The sequence below is a fragment of the Crotalus tigris genome, unplaced genomic scaffold, assembly GCF_016545835.1.
Source record: "Crotalus tigris isolate CLP2741 ecotype Arizona unplaced genomic scaffold, ASM1654583v1 scf7180000024359.8030256, whole genome shotgun sequence".
Classification (NCBI taxonomy): domain Eukaryota; kingdom Metazoa; phylum Chordata; class Lepidosauria; order Squamata; family Viperidae; genus Crotalus; species Crotalus tigris.
The window spans coordinates 7,332,065-7,352,165 of record NW_024100528.1 but is presented as its reverse complement, the minus strand read 5'-3'; the positions used below and the strand labels follow the sequence as shown (position 1 = coordinate 7,352,165).

Below are 20,101 nucleotides of genomic sequence, written 5' to 3'. Positions count from 1 at the left end.
AAGCAATACACTAATGGGCCATTTTCATTGCTGCGTGCTATTTTACAAACCCAGGGTACATTGGTTGCTTTCTTGAGTTAATAATTGCAAAAAAACCCAACCTTATAAACTTATTAGGCCATTAGGATGTGGATAAAAATTGCTTCAGAGCAACTTTAGTTGTTTTGACCAAGCAAATAATTCATTATTTTTCTCTTAATGTATGAAAATGGATTGGTGATTAATTTAATGTCTATCATTCTTTAATAAAATTGTATCATGTCTGAGATCAATTCACTTTTTCCTCTAGATTATTGTGTCATGCAATGAAGGATCACATTGTAAGAGTTGCAAATGAGGCAGAGTTTATTTTGAACAGACAAAGAGCTGAAGATGTACACAAACATGCAGAATTTGAGGTAAGCCTCGCAGTTGTTAAAACCCTGAATTTCTGTATCTGAGAAATATATTTTTATATCTGAGAAATATATTTTGAAAGGAAAACTTAGATTATTGTCACTCAAAATTTATATTCATTTTTAATAGAAATAACACATATTCATTTAAACTCTATAGAAATAAATAGTATTATATTTAGAATTTTCTTTATTCACATTTTTAAAAGTAACAGTGTTGTTCTGGTATTGCTGATGTGGATTACCAATTCCATTACAGTTTAAATGTAAAATTTATTCTTAGGATTGTCTGAAATTTCTCCTGTTTTTGATGGTGGTAAAGGATGTTTTATTTATTTATTTGTGTCCTATCTTTATTATTTTTACAAGTAACTCAAAGCGATGAACATATCCAACATACCTTCCTTCTCCTATTCTCCCCACAACAACTCCGGGAGATAACTTGGGCTATGAGAAAGTGACTGGCCCAAAGTCACTCAGCTAGTTTTTCATGGCTAAGGCGGGAATAGAATTTTTTTATTGGGAAGGATGAGCAGAGAATTCCAGGAGTATATACTGAGAATACATACACTCAGCAGTGTGTGGGTGTGATTGTGATTGTGTGTGGGAGGTGTGTGTGTGTGTGTGTGTGTGTGTGTGTGTGTGTGTACACATACATACTTACATACTCTCAGCAGAGTCCTACAAGGTATGAGGATCATCCTAGCTGCCTGCTGCAGGCAAGTACACATCTAAATTGGGCACCAGTTTTATAGGAGAATACTAGAAGTGGAACATACAGAAAATGAATCATTTTATACTATGTGCGAAAAAGCAGTGGTAAATTGCTCCTATATTTTACCAAGAAAACCACATTAATAGACTAGCTTACTACTGAAAAAAAGCTGAGGTCCTTTTGGAATATAATGGTGTTTATGATGTGGCTAGTTTAAAGTCTTCCAGATGTCTAGTTGCTGAGGTTTCCATGCAGGAAAAGAAACCCAAAGCTGCAATGATAGAATTACAATATAAGCATAAACTTGAGAAAGTTCAACATGGTAAAAGGTGAAATGAATTGAGTACACATTGATATCTTAGACACTAGCAAACTGAAATGGATATTGGACACTTCCAGTATTCCTCTGTTTACTGCTTAGGACATTAACAACAAGGAACAAGTATATTTAGCAAGGGCATAGCAAGAATAGTATTTGGCTACAATGCTATCAATAACTGAACAGTATCAATTAGACTTTATGGTCAATCCTTTAATATGACAGACAATCTTGCTACTTTTATTTTTTTGGCACAAATTAAAAACAGATCTTTGACTTACATTTTATTCATGTATGTATATGTACTGTATATATTATTTATGTACACACACACACAAACACACACACGCACAGAGACTGCCTTCCAAACATAGAATCTTACCAAACATATTCTAAATATTTTGACTTTAAATTTTAAAGATCACATTTGCAATTAAGTGTATGTCACACTGAAGTTTCATACAGCTTCAGTGGTAAATAACATTTGATATTTATCACAGCATTCTGCAGTAAACTTAAGATGACAGTAGAAGATTGAGTTATCTGCCCTTTGAAGAATTTATTGCAGAATAAGATATGTCAGAAACGTAGACAAAATGAGAATATTCAATTAGATTCCAGCTTCAGTTAGCAAACACAATTTAGAATTTAACCAAATTCCTTTAAGGGGAAATCTTAAGCCAATTTTCTAGTAAGCAAACAAAGACATTTCTGAGGCATGGATTTCTTTAAAAATCTAAGTCCTTAACTTTTAAAAATATTACTATTGTATAACAAATAAAAATAGCTTTTTATAAAATTAAAAATATAATTTTATGTGAATACCAAATCTTTCGAATCACTCATCACAATCTCTTGACCTCAAAAAAACAAAAAAAAAACAACTGCTCACAGAAAAGTGTCTGTTGAAAGCAGAATACTTAAATATCTTGATACACATGGAAAAGTGTGAGTTTGTTAACAATTTATGAATTCTTGTCTAAAGTTACAGAAGTTTAATTAAAAGAATAAATGAATATCTTTATTATGGTCACTGATCAGTATTGCAAACAAAAACACATTAAAACAGGCATGTCAAACTGCTGGCCCATGGGCCGGATGGGTCACACCAAAACCGCGCCCACCCCATTCCCAGCAATGGAGAAAAAGTCTTGATACATCGTGCAATGTCACATGATGTCGCAAGTTTGATATGTCTGTATTAAAAAGAAAGCAAGGTAAAATGTTAAAATTGGTAGGTTTGTGAATGGATCATAGAAGTCTAAATAATTTTACTGGCAAAATGTAGCTATGTTCAAGATGATTGAATCATACTTATCTGATAACAATAGCATAAAAAAGATCAGAATTGTCTGGGTGTTTTACCAGGTTAGAAATTATAAGGCACATCCTTGAGTCTTTATAGAGAGTCCTGTATGGTAGAATATGAGCTGTAGTTTCCACAGCCTCTTCTCCAGAGGCACACAGTCTCAGTTGATAGTGTACTATTTTATGTTAACCCCCCAAAACTGCTGTGGAAAAGCATTAAACCATGCTAAAGCTAATGCTCTTCAGAATTTGAAAACAGTTTATACGGTATAACTATATAGCAATAGCATTTAGACTTATATACCACTTCATAGTGCTTTACAGCCTTTTCTAAGTGGTTTACAGAGTCAGCATATTTCCCCCAACAATTTGGGTCTTCATTTTACCAACCTCCAAAGGATGGAAGGCTGACTCAACCTTGACACGGTCAGGATTGAACTGCTGGCACTCCACAGAATTAGCCTATAGTATTGCATTCTAATCACTGCGCCACCATGGCTCTATATATCCTATATATATCCTGCCTTTATTATTATTTTTACAAATATCTCAAGATGGCAAACATCCAATACACTTTCCTTCTCCTATTTTCCCCACAAGAGCCTGTAAGGTGGGTTGGACTGAGAGAGAGAGAGTGGCTCAAAATCAATCAGTTGGCTTTCATGGCCAAGGCAGGACATGAACATCTCCCTCTTGAAAACAACATTTGGAACACAAGGGCTACCTAGAATATAGTCCTTAGGAATTTAGATTGGACCCTTTCAAGAGGAGTAAAGGAAATGAACGGTCCTAGCTGGCTACTGGAAAGTAGTTGTTCATAAGCCTTAATATAGATTGGGTGCTGCTGTGCTCCTTTGGTAAAGTGAAAAGATTGAATTATAAATTGAATTTATTAATATCATGTTATCTGCTTGTTGCACAAGCAATGCAGCTGCTGAACAAACAGCAGCCTTCTTGGGAGGGAGATTATCCTCTATCAGGGAAGAAGAAAGTTCTACAAGCTGTAAACTTTTCATTTCTGCCTGTAGATCTCATTTCAAAGGCCACAACTGGAATGGGAATTTCCATCACTAAGCTATTGTTAACTGAGAATCATGAGTTATTAAGCGATTACCCTCCCAATCCAAACCATTCTTGGTCTATCCCAGCAAAAGCCTCAGTAAGGAAAGAGAACTGTCTCCCACCTGCCTATCTCCCCTTATCTCTGCCTTTTTTGCTGCCCTGTACCCTTCCTTGTAAGGCAGTAAGGAACCCCAGAATCATGAAACTCTGGGACTGTTTGCTATGCCCAGGGAAGCTGCAACTGCAAAAGCAGCCCCAGAGAACTATGGGGAACCAAAAAGCCCTATTGTGCCACCAGTCCAGCTCCAGCCCGATGTAGAAGCATGGCACAAATGGTCTTTTTTGGGCACCATGGCTCTGAGCCTGCTTTTGGCTATTTTTTTTCCCTTCGCAACAAAAAAGCCCAGCCACAGTATAGAATTTTGATCCGCAGAATTTTGACCACATGGTTGCAGGGATGCTGCAACAGTTGTAATTAGAAATATAAGCATAAATATAAAGAAATATCAATATAAAAAAAATTAAAATAGCAAGTTGAAAGATAAAATAGAATAAAATAGCATAGATTTAGAGCTGCTTACCCATTGTCATCATTAGAATATCCTGTTCCCCCTCCCGTATTTCAAAACAGTGAAACAATATGTAATTCTTCTTTAATATAAGAAAGATAAGAAAACTTTATTTCATCATTAGTCCATTTTTTTCTAAAAAGCCTATTTCACAGTTAATATCCATTCATTCTGTTAACTTCTATAATTGCTCAGAATGAAAAAGGAAAATTTGATTTAACTGTCCAATAAGCTGATGAAATATTATCCTCATTACTGAACAGTACTATTGTACTAATTGGTGTTTCTTTCTACAAATAGGTAAATTGAAAAATTAATTAACCCCTTAATGTCTATGGTCTTAAAATACATTTAACTAAAATATATGCCTATCCTGATGGAGAAATGTGCAATGATTTTACATTGTGCATACATGCAGTTTTTATGCCTTTTCATATTAGACAATAAGATAAACTCCAAATTATTATGAATACAGTCCCAAATGATATCAAACAGATGGGGAATGCTTCAAGACACATTCTCTCATATGCTGACAATAATCCCTTTTCTTTCTATCACCTCTTCCTTTATGCCCCCATTTCCCCCCTTCAAATTCTCACATGTCTATTGAGTACAATTCATTCTTCTATAGATTTGAAATTTAATGGCAAAATATCTTTTAAATTATATCAAGATTTACTTCTGTCACCTACAATACAATTTGTTCACCCTGTTTGCAACTCTATATATTATAATGTTAATTCATATCAGTGTTATCCACAAAGCTGCAGTAATTGATGAAATACTAGCACAACTGCTTAAAAGTCTAACAGGATAGTGCAGTTAAACTGCTACACATGATTGATAAGCAGGTACAAAAATAATTACAGCTGTGGCCAAGATCTATTTATAATCTAATTCCAATATGTGGTCAAGACTAAAGAATATTCAAACTACTGAATGAATGCACTTATTTTACATGTTAGTAACATAATACTTAAGATGTGAAGTCCAGACTTTAACAATATTGGGAACAGAACTGATAGATATATAAGTTTGATTCAAAAGAGACATGGATATTGCTAACATTTAGAAGTTATAGGAAAGGCAAAGAAGTTCTAAAAAAAACAAGTACTTGACTTATGACCATAATTGAGCCCAAAATTTATGTTCCTAAGTGAGACAGTTTTTAAGTGTATTTTACCCCATTTTATGACCTTTCTTGCCACAGTTCTTAAATGAATCACTGTAATTATTAAGTTAGTAACATGGTTGTCAAGTGAATCTGTCTTCCCCATTGACTTTGCTTGTCAGAATGTCACAAAAGGTGATCACATGATCCTGGACACTGCAACCATCATAAATGTGAACCAGTTGCCAAGCATCCAAATTTGGATCACATGACAATGGGGATACTGCAATGGTTGTACAACAGTGGCCAAAATTGTGTAAACCTTTTGGAAAAAGTGTATTTTTGAGGTTTGATCGCTAATAATACCACTTTTTTGGGAGTAGTACCATAAAATTATATATCAATGGAAAGATAATTTAATCAAGAATGTAATGCAGCATAGTTTCTTCAATTATCTGTATTGTATTCTATGAAAAGTTATAGCCAAATAACCAGAAAAAGGAAATACAACTTGCTTACGTTGATATCAGGTAGCTTTCCTTCATCTGATTGTAGCCAATGAGCATGAGTGTTTAGAGAGCCAATCAGTTGTCATCTTTTTTTGGCAATGAGCCATTCAAATCACAGTAGGATTCAGTTATTGATGTTACAATGTATTGAAGCTGAGAGGAGGACATTTGTCAGTGTGTTATATGATCGCTATCAAGTTGGTTGGGGGGGGTTCTTTCATTTAGCGAGCTTGTAAAACGTAATAAAATTAAAATAATGGGGCCAACAGTTGACTGGTTGCCCAGAAAGTGATGTAAAATAGTATTATTAAGTGAACAAGGCTACATTTATAAAAAAAGTAGAAGAAAAAAATGGTGGAAACTTAACCAAAGGTGGCATTTCTACTGTACACTTTTCCCAAAAGGTTTCCACAATTCTGGCCACTACTGTAAGTGTGAAAAATGGTCATAGGTTTTTTTTTTTTTGCAGTGATGGAACTTCAGATAGTCACCAGATGAACTGTTGTAAGTCAAGGACTACCTATGTTTTTGCTTTGTTGATCATACGTAGCATCTGACAATGTAGTCCAATTGTAATTATTTCTTTAAAATATGGGTGTACTGAAAAATTGTTATGAAGACCAGGAAATAATAGCTCAAGTGGAATGTGGAGCCACTAAATGCTTCTAAATTGGATAACCTTATCCTAACCTTATCCATTTAATTTATCTGTAGAATATATCATGAAAAATGCTGAAATAAAAGATATAAAAACTGGGATTAAAATTTCTGGAAGAAACATAACCTCAGATATGCAGCTGGTACAATGCAAGGAAGATTTTAAGGGCTTTCTTGTTGAAAGTAGAAAGAAAGTGCAGAAGCTGATCAGCACTGAAGATTTAAAAAGTTTTGTTTTCAATGTGTCTGTTTTACTTTTTTAGATTTGTATTATTTGTCTTCTAATGTTTATGCCTCAGGAGATCTAGTAAGACCGAACACAGTGAAAATTATTTTTAGAAATAATAAATGTTAGTTTAAACAGAGTTAATAGACATTCAGGTGGAAACTAGATTAAGCCTCATGATCAATAATCACAATTAAGTTTGTGAAGCTATAAAAGAAGCCATTTTTTATATTAGGTTGTGATGCTGGATTTAGGCAATTTAAACTTCTATGAATATATTAGCAAAAGATATAATCTTACTGTTTCTTTTGCAATATTTTTCAAGTCTACTTTGTGCTATATACATTAATGTAATATTTGCAAGAATAGGTAATGTTTTAAATGTGTGATTGTTGCTTTCACAAATAATTCCTATGCAACGACTTACCTATTTACAAAATGATTGCCATGATAGATATGGTTAATTACAAAATACAGAAGCCAAATAGATGTTTTTCTTTGCCACCCATCCTAACTTATCTTCATCTCTTTTCTTCTGGTTAGGTTTCATACACCATTTTATTTTCTAAGAATGCCTATGGAGCCTATATAAGAACCAGAGGCATTTTTAAAAATAAAGGTAAAGGCTGAGAATTCACAACAGGGTAACTTCTCATTAAAAATAAATTCACAAATCAGAGTTCTTTCAAAATTTGAGATGAAGCAGGTAACTTTAAAAAGCAGTAAGGGGAGGTAATCTGAATACTAGCATCTATAAACATAATTTTGCTTAATGGATTTAAAAGCAAAGGATCCAATATATTGATTCCATCCAGATTTTCATTGAAATATTACATATGTCATAATTTTGCCTTAATTTTCAGCAATCTAGTAGACACTTTCTAAATTTTGATACAAAAATATGAGACAGAAGATAAGGTTAGCATGTAATAAAAAGGAAGAATCAATTTTAAGGAAGCGTAAATTTTCCATGAATGAGATCTAGGTACCATATTATTTCTCTGTCAAAGCTTACTGCTCTTAATATGCAGCAACCATTTTCTGGATTTTCATTTTCTAAAAAAATATATTATCTTTTAATAACATAAAAAACAAGAGGGCTATATTTTGCTTAAGTGATCAGTGCATTATAATAAACCTTGTCAAGTTCACTAAAATTGTGTTATGTAAAGTATTTAATCAAATATTTTCCATATATGTGTGTGGAATTGTGTCTGTGTATTTTAAAAACAATATTTCCCTTTTGTTGCGCTCTATCAAAAAGCATCTTTTAAGAGTCATAAGAAATTGTGTTTGATGTTGCTGACACAGAAATCCTTGGGGCAAGCATGAATATTTTTTGGATATTTACAGTATATCTTGTTTTGGGTAGAGCATATGTTACACTTCTGCTATATCAGCTGCACTGGTTATCAGTCTGTTTCCAGGTCAAATTTAAGGTTCTTCAGAGGTTGACCTTTGAAGCCCTACACGGTATAGGACTAGATTATTTGAATGATTGCCTCTTTCCAGATTCATCTCCCATCCCACCAGACTCAATAAAATAGGCATGTTACCAGATCTGTTGCCTAGCTAGATTCATTTGGTGGGCCCCAGGCAATCCGCCTTTTCTATCATGGTACCCACATTTGGAATCTTCTCCTAGTGATGAGGTTGGCCTCATCACTCCTAAGGTTTTGAAGGTCTCTCAGAACCTGGTTATGCCAGCAGGAGTGAGCAGTACATGGGATGGGTAACCTAGTGAGGTATCACCCTTATTGTTAATATTTCTCTACCTTTTGGTTTCTTTGTTGTGTTTTTGTTTTATACTTCTTAGTGCTTTTTAATAATTACTATATAATGGTTTTAGATAATGACTGTTATATAACATTGCTGTTTCATTGGATTGTTGTACACTTATTTCTATGTCTTGGGCAGCCATATAAATTAGATAAATAAATAAACACACAAATAAATATCTTCAAGTTTAGGGATAAACAAATTTTATTGTGTACTATGCATAGTTTAACTGATTTTTTTTAAAAGGAAGGTTTAGAGAAAGTAAAACAACCTTAATTTATTTGCCTAATGAAATCATAAACATCATTTCTCTTTTTAGTCTCAATGTGCCCAATATGCTGCTGATAGAAGAGAAGAGGAGAAGATGTGTGATCACCTTATCAGTGCAGCCAAGCATCGTGATCATGTTACAGCAAATCAGCTGAAGCAGAAAATACTGAATATTCTTACTAATAAGCATGGTGCTTGGGGAGCTGTTTCATATAGGTATGTTGTTAATTAATTATTATAGGCATGTTGTTAATTATATACTTCTGATCGGGTACTTTGAATGGATGCGAGCATTTATGATACAAATAACCTGAATCAATTCCTGTTCATGCAATTATTACATTGTAAGCATAGCTCACAACTCAACTGAATTGTCAAGTACTCCTTTAGCTTTCTATGCTTCCTCTTCCTCTTTATGCTATCTTATTTCTTTCTCAGTATTTTTACTAATCCAATGAGCTCATTTCTTTCCTCATTTTCTGAGGTGAGAATATGTGATAAGCTTCTTTTGTAAATTTTGGCAAAAGGAAGCAGGATTTACTTCAGACTTGGATATCGTGTGAGCGGTTTCAATATAACTAGTGAGCCCAAAATCCAAAATAGATTGACCATAATTAGAAAATGATAGCCATAACCATAATGATATATGTCAATCTGGAGTAAAATTAAATTAACTTTCTTTGCCAATTTAGGTCAATATCACTTCCCTAGAAATGGATGAGAAAAAATAATGGTAGTTCTGTAATAAGAAAAAATAAAGATACTCTTGATTTGAGCTCAGCTCCTTGTGATTGCATCCATTTGGAGTCCTTGGTAGCATTCCTCTACATTGCCTTCTTTTCCCAGGATTTTTTCCCTCAGCTTCTCAGGCTAGCCAAGGGGTAGGCAACCTTGGCTCTTTTATGACTCGTAGACTTCAACTCCCAGAATTCCTGAACCAGCCTGTTTGTATATAATTATTTTTATTAATTTAATAAATAGAAATTACACATAAAATCATATTTATGTAAAAATAGGATATAAAAGTATATGTACAAAGAATTAAAAGATGAGTAAATGTTTAATGGAACATGTTGATTTTTTTAAAAAAAACAAACAAACTCCGCCTTTTAAAAAATGCCTATATTGAATTTGTAATAAGTCCCTCAAAAACTTAAAATTTCTGACAGTGAAGCTTCATCACTGCCCTTAGTGTTAAAGAAAGCTTTCTGAAATACAACTGTCTCAGTAGGAAATTTTACCTATGGGGAAAGATAAAATAAATCCAATTTTGATTTCCTTAAAGGGTTATAGCTCTTTATTTATTATGCTGTACAAATAATCAGAGAGTTGGGGCAGAATCAGATGCTATGGTACTTCAATATTTCTTAATGAGTATCATCTTTATTTCTGTCATATTTCAGAAATATTCTGGATGTGATATTTTATTTTATTTCTTCTAAACAAAGAAACAAAAAAAGACATGTTAGTCATACATATATTTCTGGTGAAAGAAAGAAGCGCTTTAATAAAGTGAAAAAGTTTTGATGACAGTATTAATAATAATATCATCAATATGCAGAAAAACAAGGTTATACTTTTTATTGTAAAGCAGAAATCCTCTATTGCTAATAACTATTGCAAATAACTCAGGCAGTGAGCATATCTAATACTCTCTTATTTTCTGCACGACAACAGCCCTGTGAGGTGGGTCGTGCTGGCCCAACATCACCTAGCCAGCTTTTATGCCTAAAGTGGAAGTAGAAATCGTGATATCCTGATTTCTAGCCTGATTCTTTAATTACTAAACCAAACTAAGTACCGTTGAAACAATTTTTCAATTTTTAAAATATTTTAATGTGATCATTCTATTTAAAGTTCTCCTCTTGCTTTTAAAATTTGTTTGTATATTTGATACATGAGATTTTATACACTAAGGTATCTTGCATACTTTTACTGCCTTTTATTGTAACTGTAAATTTAATTCCTTTTAGCCATAGGAGGAATCTTTATAGCCTTAGATGTCATAGGTTCAGGGCAACAATTTTTCCTGTTTGAAGATATTAATGTGAATTAAATGTAGAGTTTCATTTGCTTCCGTTTCATTATTTGCTACTCAGAAGTAATAGAAATATATCTGGATCACAATAGTTAGCTATAATTAGCAATAATAATTTTAAGTAGTATTGTCTCCAATATGTGTTTAATGCTTTAAAATCAGTGTTGTGCCAAACCACACAAGACATTCTTATTTATTTCTTATATAATTTATTAAAAATAAATAGCATATAAAAGGTAGGGCATATGAAGATCAGAATCATTTTCTGCCTGTGTGATAGTGCTTGAATAAACTTCTCCTCTACTAGCAAGATCTCATCAGCCCGATTCTTGCCTGTGCGAATAATAAATTGAGATGAGGAGTCATTGCAGCTGAGGTAGTATGAAACTATACTTCCCAATCATCAAGCAACAATTCTGTCATGCTTCCCCTGCATCATTTGACATCCATGTCCTTGGTCCAGCATATAATAGAAATATTAATAATTCTGAGTCTGACAAGTGTTTCACATCTGTATGCTGATCTCTGTTCACTGAGAGCAACATGTGTGGATAACTTTCAGTCCCTGCAATTTAGGTATTCATATGTGGATGCTATTTCCACTCTATTTATGTGAATGAAACATGTTTCTGGACATGTGTCTATCTAACTCCACTGAAATCAATTTATTATAGATAAACTTTGTCTACGTAAGCTGCTGCACATCTAATATATGTTCATAGCAACATCATAGTCTCTTTTCACATGGAGATCTGTTGAAATGAAGGAAATACGGATAGGGCAGGAAAGGAGAAGTCAATTTCTTTCCCTTTGTCTTGCAATGATTCCTATCTTTTTAAAAATTGCTATTTATTGATAGCATTCTTCTCTTACAAAAATGTACAAATGTACACTTTTTTTACAATGAATGTATATTTTTGTATGATAATTATAGAACAGAAAATTAACTATAGTTCTTAGGACATTATTAACTTGAAAACCCTATAATTTATAATGAAATATGTGATTTTACTATCACTTTTATAGGTTAACTTTTAATATTTCTGATTGGTGCCATTCAAAGGCTCTCAAGTTCAGAGGCCTCCAATTACAGACAAAGAACAAAGAACAGTTCTGGCATCAACACTTGGAATTATTTATTGCTTTATCTTATTTAAAATAGATTTTAAAAAAATAACCTTTTTTAAAAAAACAAATTGTTTTTTAAAAACATCAGCTACTAAAGCTTAATTAGAAAATATATTTAAAACATACATATTAAAGCATTATAGAAAACATATTGTACTCATCATCTTTATGACAGCATCTTCTTTTCTTCAGCAAATTATGATTATTTTTCTTCAAATATGATAAAGTAATTATCAAGCATGGAATGATGGAGCGGGGAAAGATAAATAGAAATATTAGATGGATACTTCACAACTGAGGTAATATACATGTTCAATTAGAATGGGACTGATGGGAGGGAGAATAAAATCTCAAAGCTCAGCATCTTGACTACATAGCAATTTTTTTCACAATTTAAAATGCCAGGTTATTCTATTTTACCAGTGACTTTTTCTCTTACACATCTTACTATATTTCACATATCTTTTAATAACCTTTTTGAACGAAAGTTTATGAAATAAATTTCAAGATTATTTTCTATAAGCTGATGATGTATGTTCTTTTCCTGAAGTTATATCAGAAAATCAATATTTTTAAAATTGAAACAGTATAGGTTTATATTGATCTATATGACTAAATCAAAGCTACGGGCTTTGTAGGAGCTTTCTCAGACAGCTATCTACCTACCAGTGGCAACTATCAATTTTAGCTTTCTACTGATAAATCAGCTTGAAAATTGGATGTCAGATTTTTTTCAGTGAAGTAGTGATTTTTGTATGCCCTTTAACCTTTTCTTATATATTAGATTGGTTTATAGGGCTAAGCTTACCTTCTGTAGCAAATTTGTTACAGAGAGAGAGGGAGAGAGAGAGAAGAAACTTTTGAATAGGAATATTTTCAGGAATGAAGTTCTAGAAAGAAATTTCATTTCCCATTTTACATTTACTTGTTGACTTCATATAAGTATTTTCAAGTTTTCTCAAAAATAAACTTAATATTTTAGATAGATTTGCATTTGATTCCCAAAGTTTAAAATAAATTCTTTAAATTAATAAATTAAGACATCTTGTTTTTGTGATATTTAACAGTTGTTCTAGCTACCAGTTACAATTATGAAGCAAGAGTTTCATTTGTTAAATTCATAAGTGTACTTTTAAAAAATGAGGCAAATAGCTCTATGTATCTTAAGTTAGAAATACAAATCTCTTCTGAAAGTAGTTGAATAGTATTTGTTGACTGTACTCCAAATTATAAGTTAACTTAGAATATTGATTAAGAATTCTTCAGTGGGATAATTACTTCTTGCTGGAGAAAAATGTGGCATGTATTGATCTAGATGGAAGCATTTCAGTTAGTTTCTCTTGGTTAATAGTGTCATCTATTAACAGTCATTATAAATAGTAACATAGAAGCACATTATAATTATTTTGTAATGAAATGATGAACTACTTTTATTCTTTTCTGAATCACTTTCACTCATATTTTACTAAACTGAACAGCCTTCTCTCCCTGATAGAACAAGCTTCTGTATTGCACTCCTGATCTACATTTAAACGTCTAGCCTTTTGAAACACAAAAGTTAAAAATTTGCTACTAGACTTCTTGACATAATCATTCAACTGCCTATCTGTTTTGTGAGAGCTGAAAGAAGCATTCATAGTGCTCTGTCCTTCAGATTTTTCAATGATAGCAACCTTTGAGGTACTGTAGGTTAAGTTAAGTAAAAAAGACACAAGTAAGTGGCCATAGCAGACAATGGGATTCACTTGGATTCCATAGTCTTTATGAAAATAGTATTGTCTTGCAACAATAACTTCAGTAATGTTGCATTGTGAAGTAATCCTTGTATTTCTTAAAGGTAAATATCAAGTTAAATCTATTATTGCCTTGTTAAAATTATTGAAGAAGTGAGATAGTTCCATAAATTTGATTCTAAAAATTATTATGTTGCTAGCTGTGAATCAGTCCGTTCATATATCAGCACAGACTCCATACGAAGAAAGCATATATTTTATCACCAATTAGTCTCAGTGTTAATTTTTTCTTAATGCTTGGAGCTATAGCTCTTTCTTCTGTTTTTAGCTGACTCAATAATACAGATGATATATTGTTACTATGATATTTATAGACTGGACTGTGACCTTTTGCCTTTCTGCTTATAGTCTAAATTTAGATAATTCAGCCATTTTCCTAAATCATTCATTCTTCTGTATATTTTTTGATCGCAATTGCCATATTTTTCATGTTTCTACATTGTCTCTAGACTGTTTTATACAGTGTTGTAAGTCCTTCATAGTTTAAAATGTTAAACACAATTTATATGTAAGAAAACATGTGGAATATTTTGGTCTGTGCGGATAAGTCATGTTACATATCAGTTTTACTGTCTCAGGAATGTTGAATGTACATGTAAAATAAAAGAAATAATTGCTGTTATCAGCTGACTGATCAGAAGCTGTTGTTTAATTGCTAATATATAATGTAGTATTTTGCTTCTGAACTCGTAGTGGAACCTATCTAAGAGGTAAAGTATGTTACCTATAGTAGAAAGGCAAATAATTTAAACAATGTATTTTATCAAGTTTAACAATGCTAATGATGACACTTAAAAACAATGAGCATTAATCTGAAATCTGTTGCACTTACCCATGCTTGCTAAAATAATTACATTATGCAGTACTTCAAAATCAACACCATAGCATTTGATAATATAATCTTATCAAATTGTAAAAGCAAAGAATATGGAAAAAGGATTAATGATTAATTTTAGCAGAAAACAGTAAAAAAAGTAAAAAGTACATTATTTGATTTATGTTTCTAGCACCATACAAGTGTACAATTTTATTTTATTTTTTCCCCTAAAGGTTTACTGAACTGGTACCGTGTGTTGAATAGAGGAAACTTATAAGCTTCCCTTGCTCAGATTCATAATAGCTGGAGTAGGCTTGTCTCTTCTTTCAACACATTGTTACATATACTTTATATGAGACACATTAATCAGCAGACAATTGGTGAAAGAATTTGATAAGATCATTATAAAACCACTGCATACAATAAGGTATCAAAAAGCAGAAAATCTAAAGATCATATCGATGTAAAATAAAATGTAAGATATTTTCTGAACTTCTTAGGGGTGGTGATAGGATATTCATCTATGCATTCTTTTTTTCTTTTCATAGTTTTAATGTTTTACTTATCTAAATTCAATATTACATTTGCTGGAATTATGTAATTAGTAGGTAGCTATAAAAGTCTGTTTCTGATTTTAAACTATATACCAGTAACATTTCAATTCAATGTAATTGTGAGCCATAGAAAGCAAAATTAGTTGAAACAAACATAGTGTGTTTAGCAAGGAGTGGATCCATTTGTAAAAGAGACCACTTTATCTATTCTGTTCTCTTATAAAATCCAATAAACCATTATTATACCCATTTGAAATTATTCAATTATTACATTCTAGAACAATCTCTTGATGAAGATAATAAATGCCTATAATCAAAGCAAGAACCATTTAAAATAGGAAGTACTGTTTTCCAACAAATACATTGTTATTCTTCAAACTTCAGAGTATTAAACGTCAATCTAAACCACTAGCTAAGAACATAGGTTCACCAACACAGCTTACTCAAATAAAAGTTTAATAGCTGAGGTCAATGAATATATTGTAAGGACAAGCATATTAAGTGTTACCCCTTTCAACCTGTATATGCAGTAGGAAAAATTAAATAGATAAGAATACTAGCTTATGACTGGAAGCAAAATCTTTGTAACAGTCACAACCTTGTAATTTAGTTAGAATGTTGATATTGCTTTAAAACAAAGTGATAGATTAGAAAACTTTTACTGAGCTGCATATACACTGCTGAAGTTTATACAAGTTTTTTAGAACCTAAAAAAACTAATATTACATTTAAAGGAACAACCAATCATTTCCAGAGATCATGTAAATAACTCTAGGCTGATACAATTACCGGAAATGACTATATATGATCAGAATGACTTTCATCTGCCTTTTGTTAGGGCAAGCATTGATTTTAGTTTTTCGCTGTGAACAGCAAGAGGCCAGCTGTGACCAAGAAGGGAGCAAGCAATGAACTAATGTCAGATTGAGCTCTCAGAAAATGCAGCCCTGAAATCACTGGAAGGGAAGGGAAGGGAGGGGAGGGGAGGGGAGGGGAAGAAGGAAGGAAGGAAGTCTTCAAGTTACAACTGTTTAAAAATTATAACCAACGGATCAAGAAAGTGTAGAAAATTAATTTAAGGCAAATTAAACTCTTGTACTGTGGCAAAAAGGTAAATCCCAAAAACACAAACCAGCTTGGCCAAATATAATTAAAGCAGAAACAACTATATTTTATTATTTAATTTTTGTGGAGCTTGGTTGAGTTCAAAATCTAAGCAGGGTCAGGCTTGGATAATACTTGAGTGGGGAACATTTGGAGAATGTCAAAAACTATATTGGAAAGCTTTTTAAAACTCCTGAAAGGCAGTGGGAGACTCAACTGTATTTCTGCCAGGAGGATTATATAGACATGTCTACAAAGTCACCAGGAATTGAGCACAATCTTAAGGGGATATTCATCATTTCTTACTAATCCCATATATAGCCAGTCTGCATTTTCATATTTTTCACAAATAATATTCATCTAAACTCTTTACCATTGTCCTAAAACTCTATGCCAGATATCTTTTTAAACAATATTACATTTAAAAAGTCATTATTCATGGTCCATGATATACTGCTGCTGAACAAATATGAGTCCATTACTGAGATACTAATAAGCCATTAATTACAGTATTTGCAATGCTATATATCAATGTATAGAATATTGGTATGGGCTCATTTTTCTTTTTAAACATATTTGTATTATCTACTTAAACATTAAGTAAAGATTATTTTTTTCTTTTGAATTTCCTTGGGGAAAGAAAGAAAAGTGTTCTACTCACAAATTCTGATTGTAGAGTGAAATCTTCCACAATTCAGGAAGACATTTAATCCATCAAGATTAGTGACCAACCATACAAGAACTGTATAATGGGTTTAGACTTTATTTTTGTTTTATATGTGGTCAAGGCAAATGCCCAGTTTTCTTTAATGTTACTTTTCTATAAGAGTAATACCCATCTTGGTTTTTCTTTACTGTTAAATATCTTTATATAATTATCCACATGGTTTCCTTTATAGATCAGCAAATATAGAAATGCACAGTACATAGAAGTTATAAGAAGGAATAAACTTAAGAAATTGGTGGTACAGGATAAGAGAAAAAAGAAAGCAAATCTAATTAAACCTATTTGTTGTTGTTGTTGTTAATTGCGAAGTCGTGTCCGACCCATCACGACCCCATGGACAACGTTCCTCCAGGTCTTCCTGTCCTCTACCATCTTCTGGAGTCCATTTAAGTTCACACCTACTGCTTCAGTGACTCCATCCAGCCATCTCATTCTCTGTCGTCCCCTTCTTCTATTGCCCTCAATCTTTCCCAGTATTAGGCTCTTTTCCAGTGAGTCCTTCCTTCTCATTAGGTGGCCAAAGTATTTGAGTTTCAACTTCAGGATCTGTCCTTCTGAAGAGTAGTCAGAGTTGATCTCTTCTAGGACTGACCGGTTTGAACGCCTTGCAGTCCAAGGGACTCGCAGGACTCTTCTCCAGCACCATAGTTCAAAGGCCTCAATTCTTTTGCGCTCAGCCTTTCTTATGGTCCAACTTTCACAGCCATACATTGCAACTGGGAAAACCATGGCCTGGACTATACGCACTTTTGTTGGCAGGGTGATGTCTCTGCTTTTTAGTATGCTGTCTAGATTTGCCATAGCTTTCCTCCCCAGGAGCAAGTGTCTTTTAATTTCTTGGCTGTAGTCCCCATCTGAGATGATCTTTGAGCCCAGAAAAATAAAATCTGTCACTACCTCCATTTCTTCCCCATCTATTTGCCAGGAATTGAGAGGGCCGGATGCCTATTTAGACCAATGCTATTCACCAGTAGCCTCTGTTGCATCTTTGTAAACTATCCTTGGTTCACTGGGCCTTACATTGATTCATTCAATCCATTTAAGTTTTTCCTCTCTTCAGCTCCATCCAACCATACCTGTCAGGGTCTTCCCCTCCCTTTTAACCGTTACTTTTCCTTCATACTGCATATATATTTTGTGATCTAGTCCTCATTTAGTCTCTTGACATATTTCTTTCATATTGGTTATTCATATTTGCGTTCTATCCACTTTCATCCATTTTTGTACTATCTCTTTTTTTTAACCACATCTTTTCTTAAGTGCCACATTCTCATTGCAGTCAACTTTTATTTTTCCCCTAAAATAACTAACTCTCACATAACAAAATTCTCAGATGCACTGTCTTATACCCGTCTTATACTTTTTTCAAGATTACCTTTTCCTTGAAAGTGATTCACCATTATTATCTATTGCCAGCATTTGCATGTCTGAAAAATTACCCATCATGTTCTTGTCCAGTAACTATTTTCCTGATATACACAAATTCATTTGCTTACTGTAGGCTCTTTGGGGGATGGGAGGGGACACATAGTTCTGTTCTACTTATTCTTCACCCAATTTTCTCTAGCAACCAAACACACCTTAGTTTTATGTAATAGTTTTCAAGTCTACATTTCTTATTGCATCATAAAATCTGTCTAATTGTTCCTGCAGATTTAGATTATCACCAAAATATAATATCTCTGTATTAAAAGATAAATTAATTGCTACAATTAATAAATATTCTATACTCTTACTAAAGGAAATACCGTATTACACATTTTGGGTTTTACTCCGTAGTCAGTATTTATTTCTTTGTTTGCTAATTTATTTATATCAATTAATATGGCTATCTATCCTGTCCCTGCATGGCTAAAAGAAATTAAAATACAATATAAGCATCATGTACATTTAAATAAAAATTAAAAACATAACTCCTAGCTAATTAACACTGAGTAGCTCCTGAAAATACAATTTGCCAATAACATAGGCTTGATTACTTTTCTGGCCCCTGTGCCAGAGCATGTCTCTCCTAATGGGATAGGTAGAGATGATGGGAATAAAGCAATCCCTAATCCCATTTTATGTATGTTAGGCAATAGCGAACCACTTCTAAGAAAACTTCAGGGACTCTAGGGAGTCTCTTGGAGTCAACACTGACTCGAAAGCATCAACATTAAAAAAATTGAATCCAAAACTATGTGAACTAAGCAAATTTATCCTTTATAACCTCGGTTTTTGCATTGTGCATACAATTTTGCTATTATACAATGTAAACAAAAATATGTATTTTAGGGGGAATTGTAGTAGAGATAATAGCAGACCAAATGTATTTTATGAGAACGCTTAGGTATTAGGTGAAATTGTATATAAAATAAATGGGGAAAATACAAATTTTATGTAATCTTATGACAGTTGAACTCATAATTGGAAAAATATGACATTAAAAAAGTTTGTTCCATTTAAACAATTTGTCTAAGTTGTATAGAAATATCAGGTATATATTACTTCATATTACAAAGAAATTTAAAATACTAAAATAGTCTTTTAATATGTGTGTTTGAGTTCTTGTATTGTCATCCCTCTATCCTTTTTTTTTCATTTTCATTTCATTTTATAGTAGGCTGACCTTTTCTTAGTAGTTAATCTATGAAATTTCTGGTCATGGCAAAACTGTGGATGATTTTGGTGTGTTTCTATTTCCTATTCATCACAACCTACTGTTGTGTCCAATATTAATTCTGACTCCCTTCACCAAGAAGAAACATTTTGAGTTCAATCATTTCCATATACATCTGGTAGCAATATTTTCTTTTCTGATGTTTTCCTTCTATAGAAGAAGATTTATCTGTGCTCAAGGGTTTTTTCCCCCCTTATGGCAAAGTTCAATGTTCATCTTTTGAACAGTGGCAGTTTCAGCAGCGCTGCCTCTTTAAATTTCCTTAATGTTAACATTTAAGGTAATTTTAACAGCCTCCAGTAGTTACATTTCCTTAGAGAATAAATTGTTAAAATGATCATCTTACAGTGGCACTGACTAT

At 32.7% G+C, this 20,101-nt stretch overlaps 1 protein-coding gene across 10 annotated transcripts in view; it reads left to right on the top strand.

The window, feature by feature from the left end:
* Window positions 1–20,101, top strand: part of NBEA (neurobeachin) — a 375,860-nt gene that overhangs the window by 162,778 nt on the left and 192,981 nt on the right. For all 10 annotated transcript variants that reach the window (XM_039327273.1, XM_039327274.1, XM_039327265.1 and 7 more), the window contains 2 exons: window positions 290–398; window positions 8,970–9,136. In XM_039327273.1, the coding sequence (XP_039183207.1) occupies window positions 290–398; window positions 8,970–9,136 (276 nt within the window). The remainder of the gene's footprint in view (window positions 1–289; window positions 399–8,969; window positions 9,137–20,101) is intronic.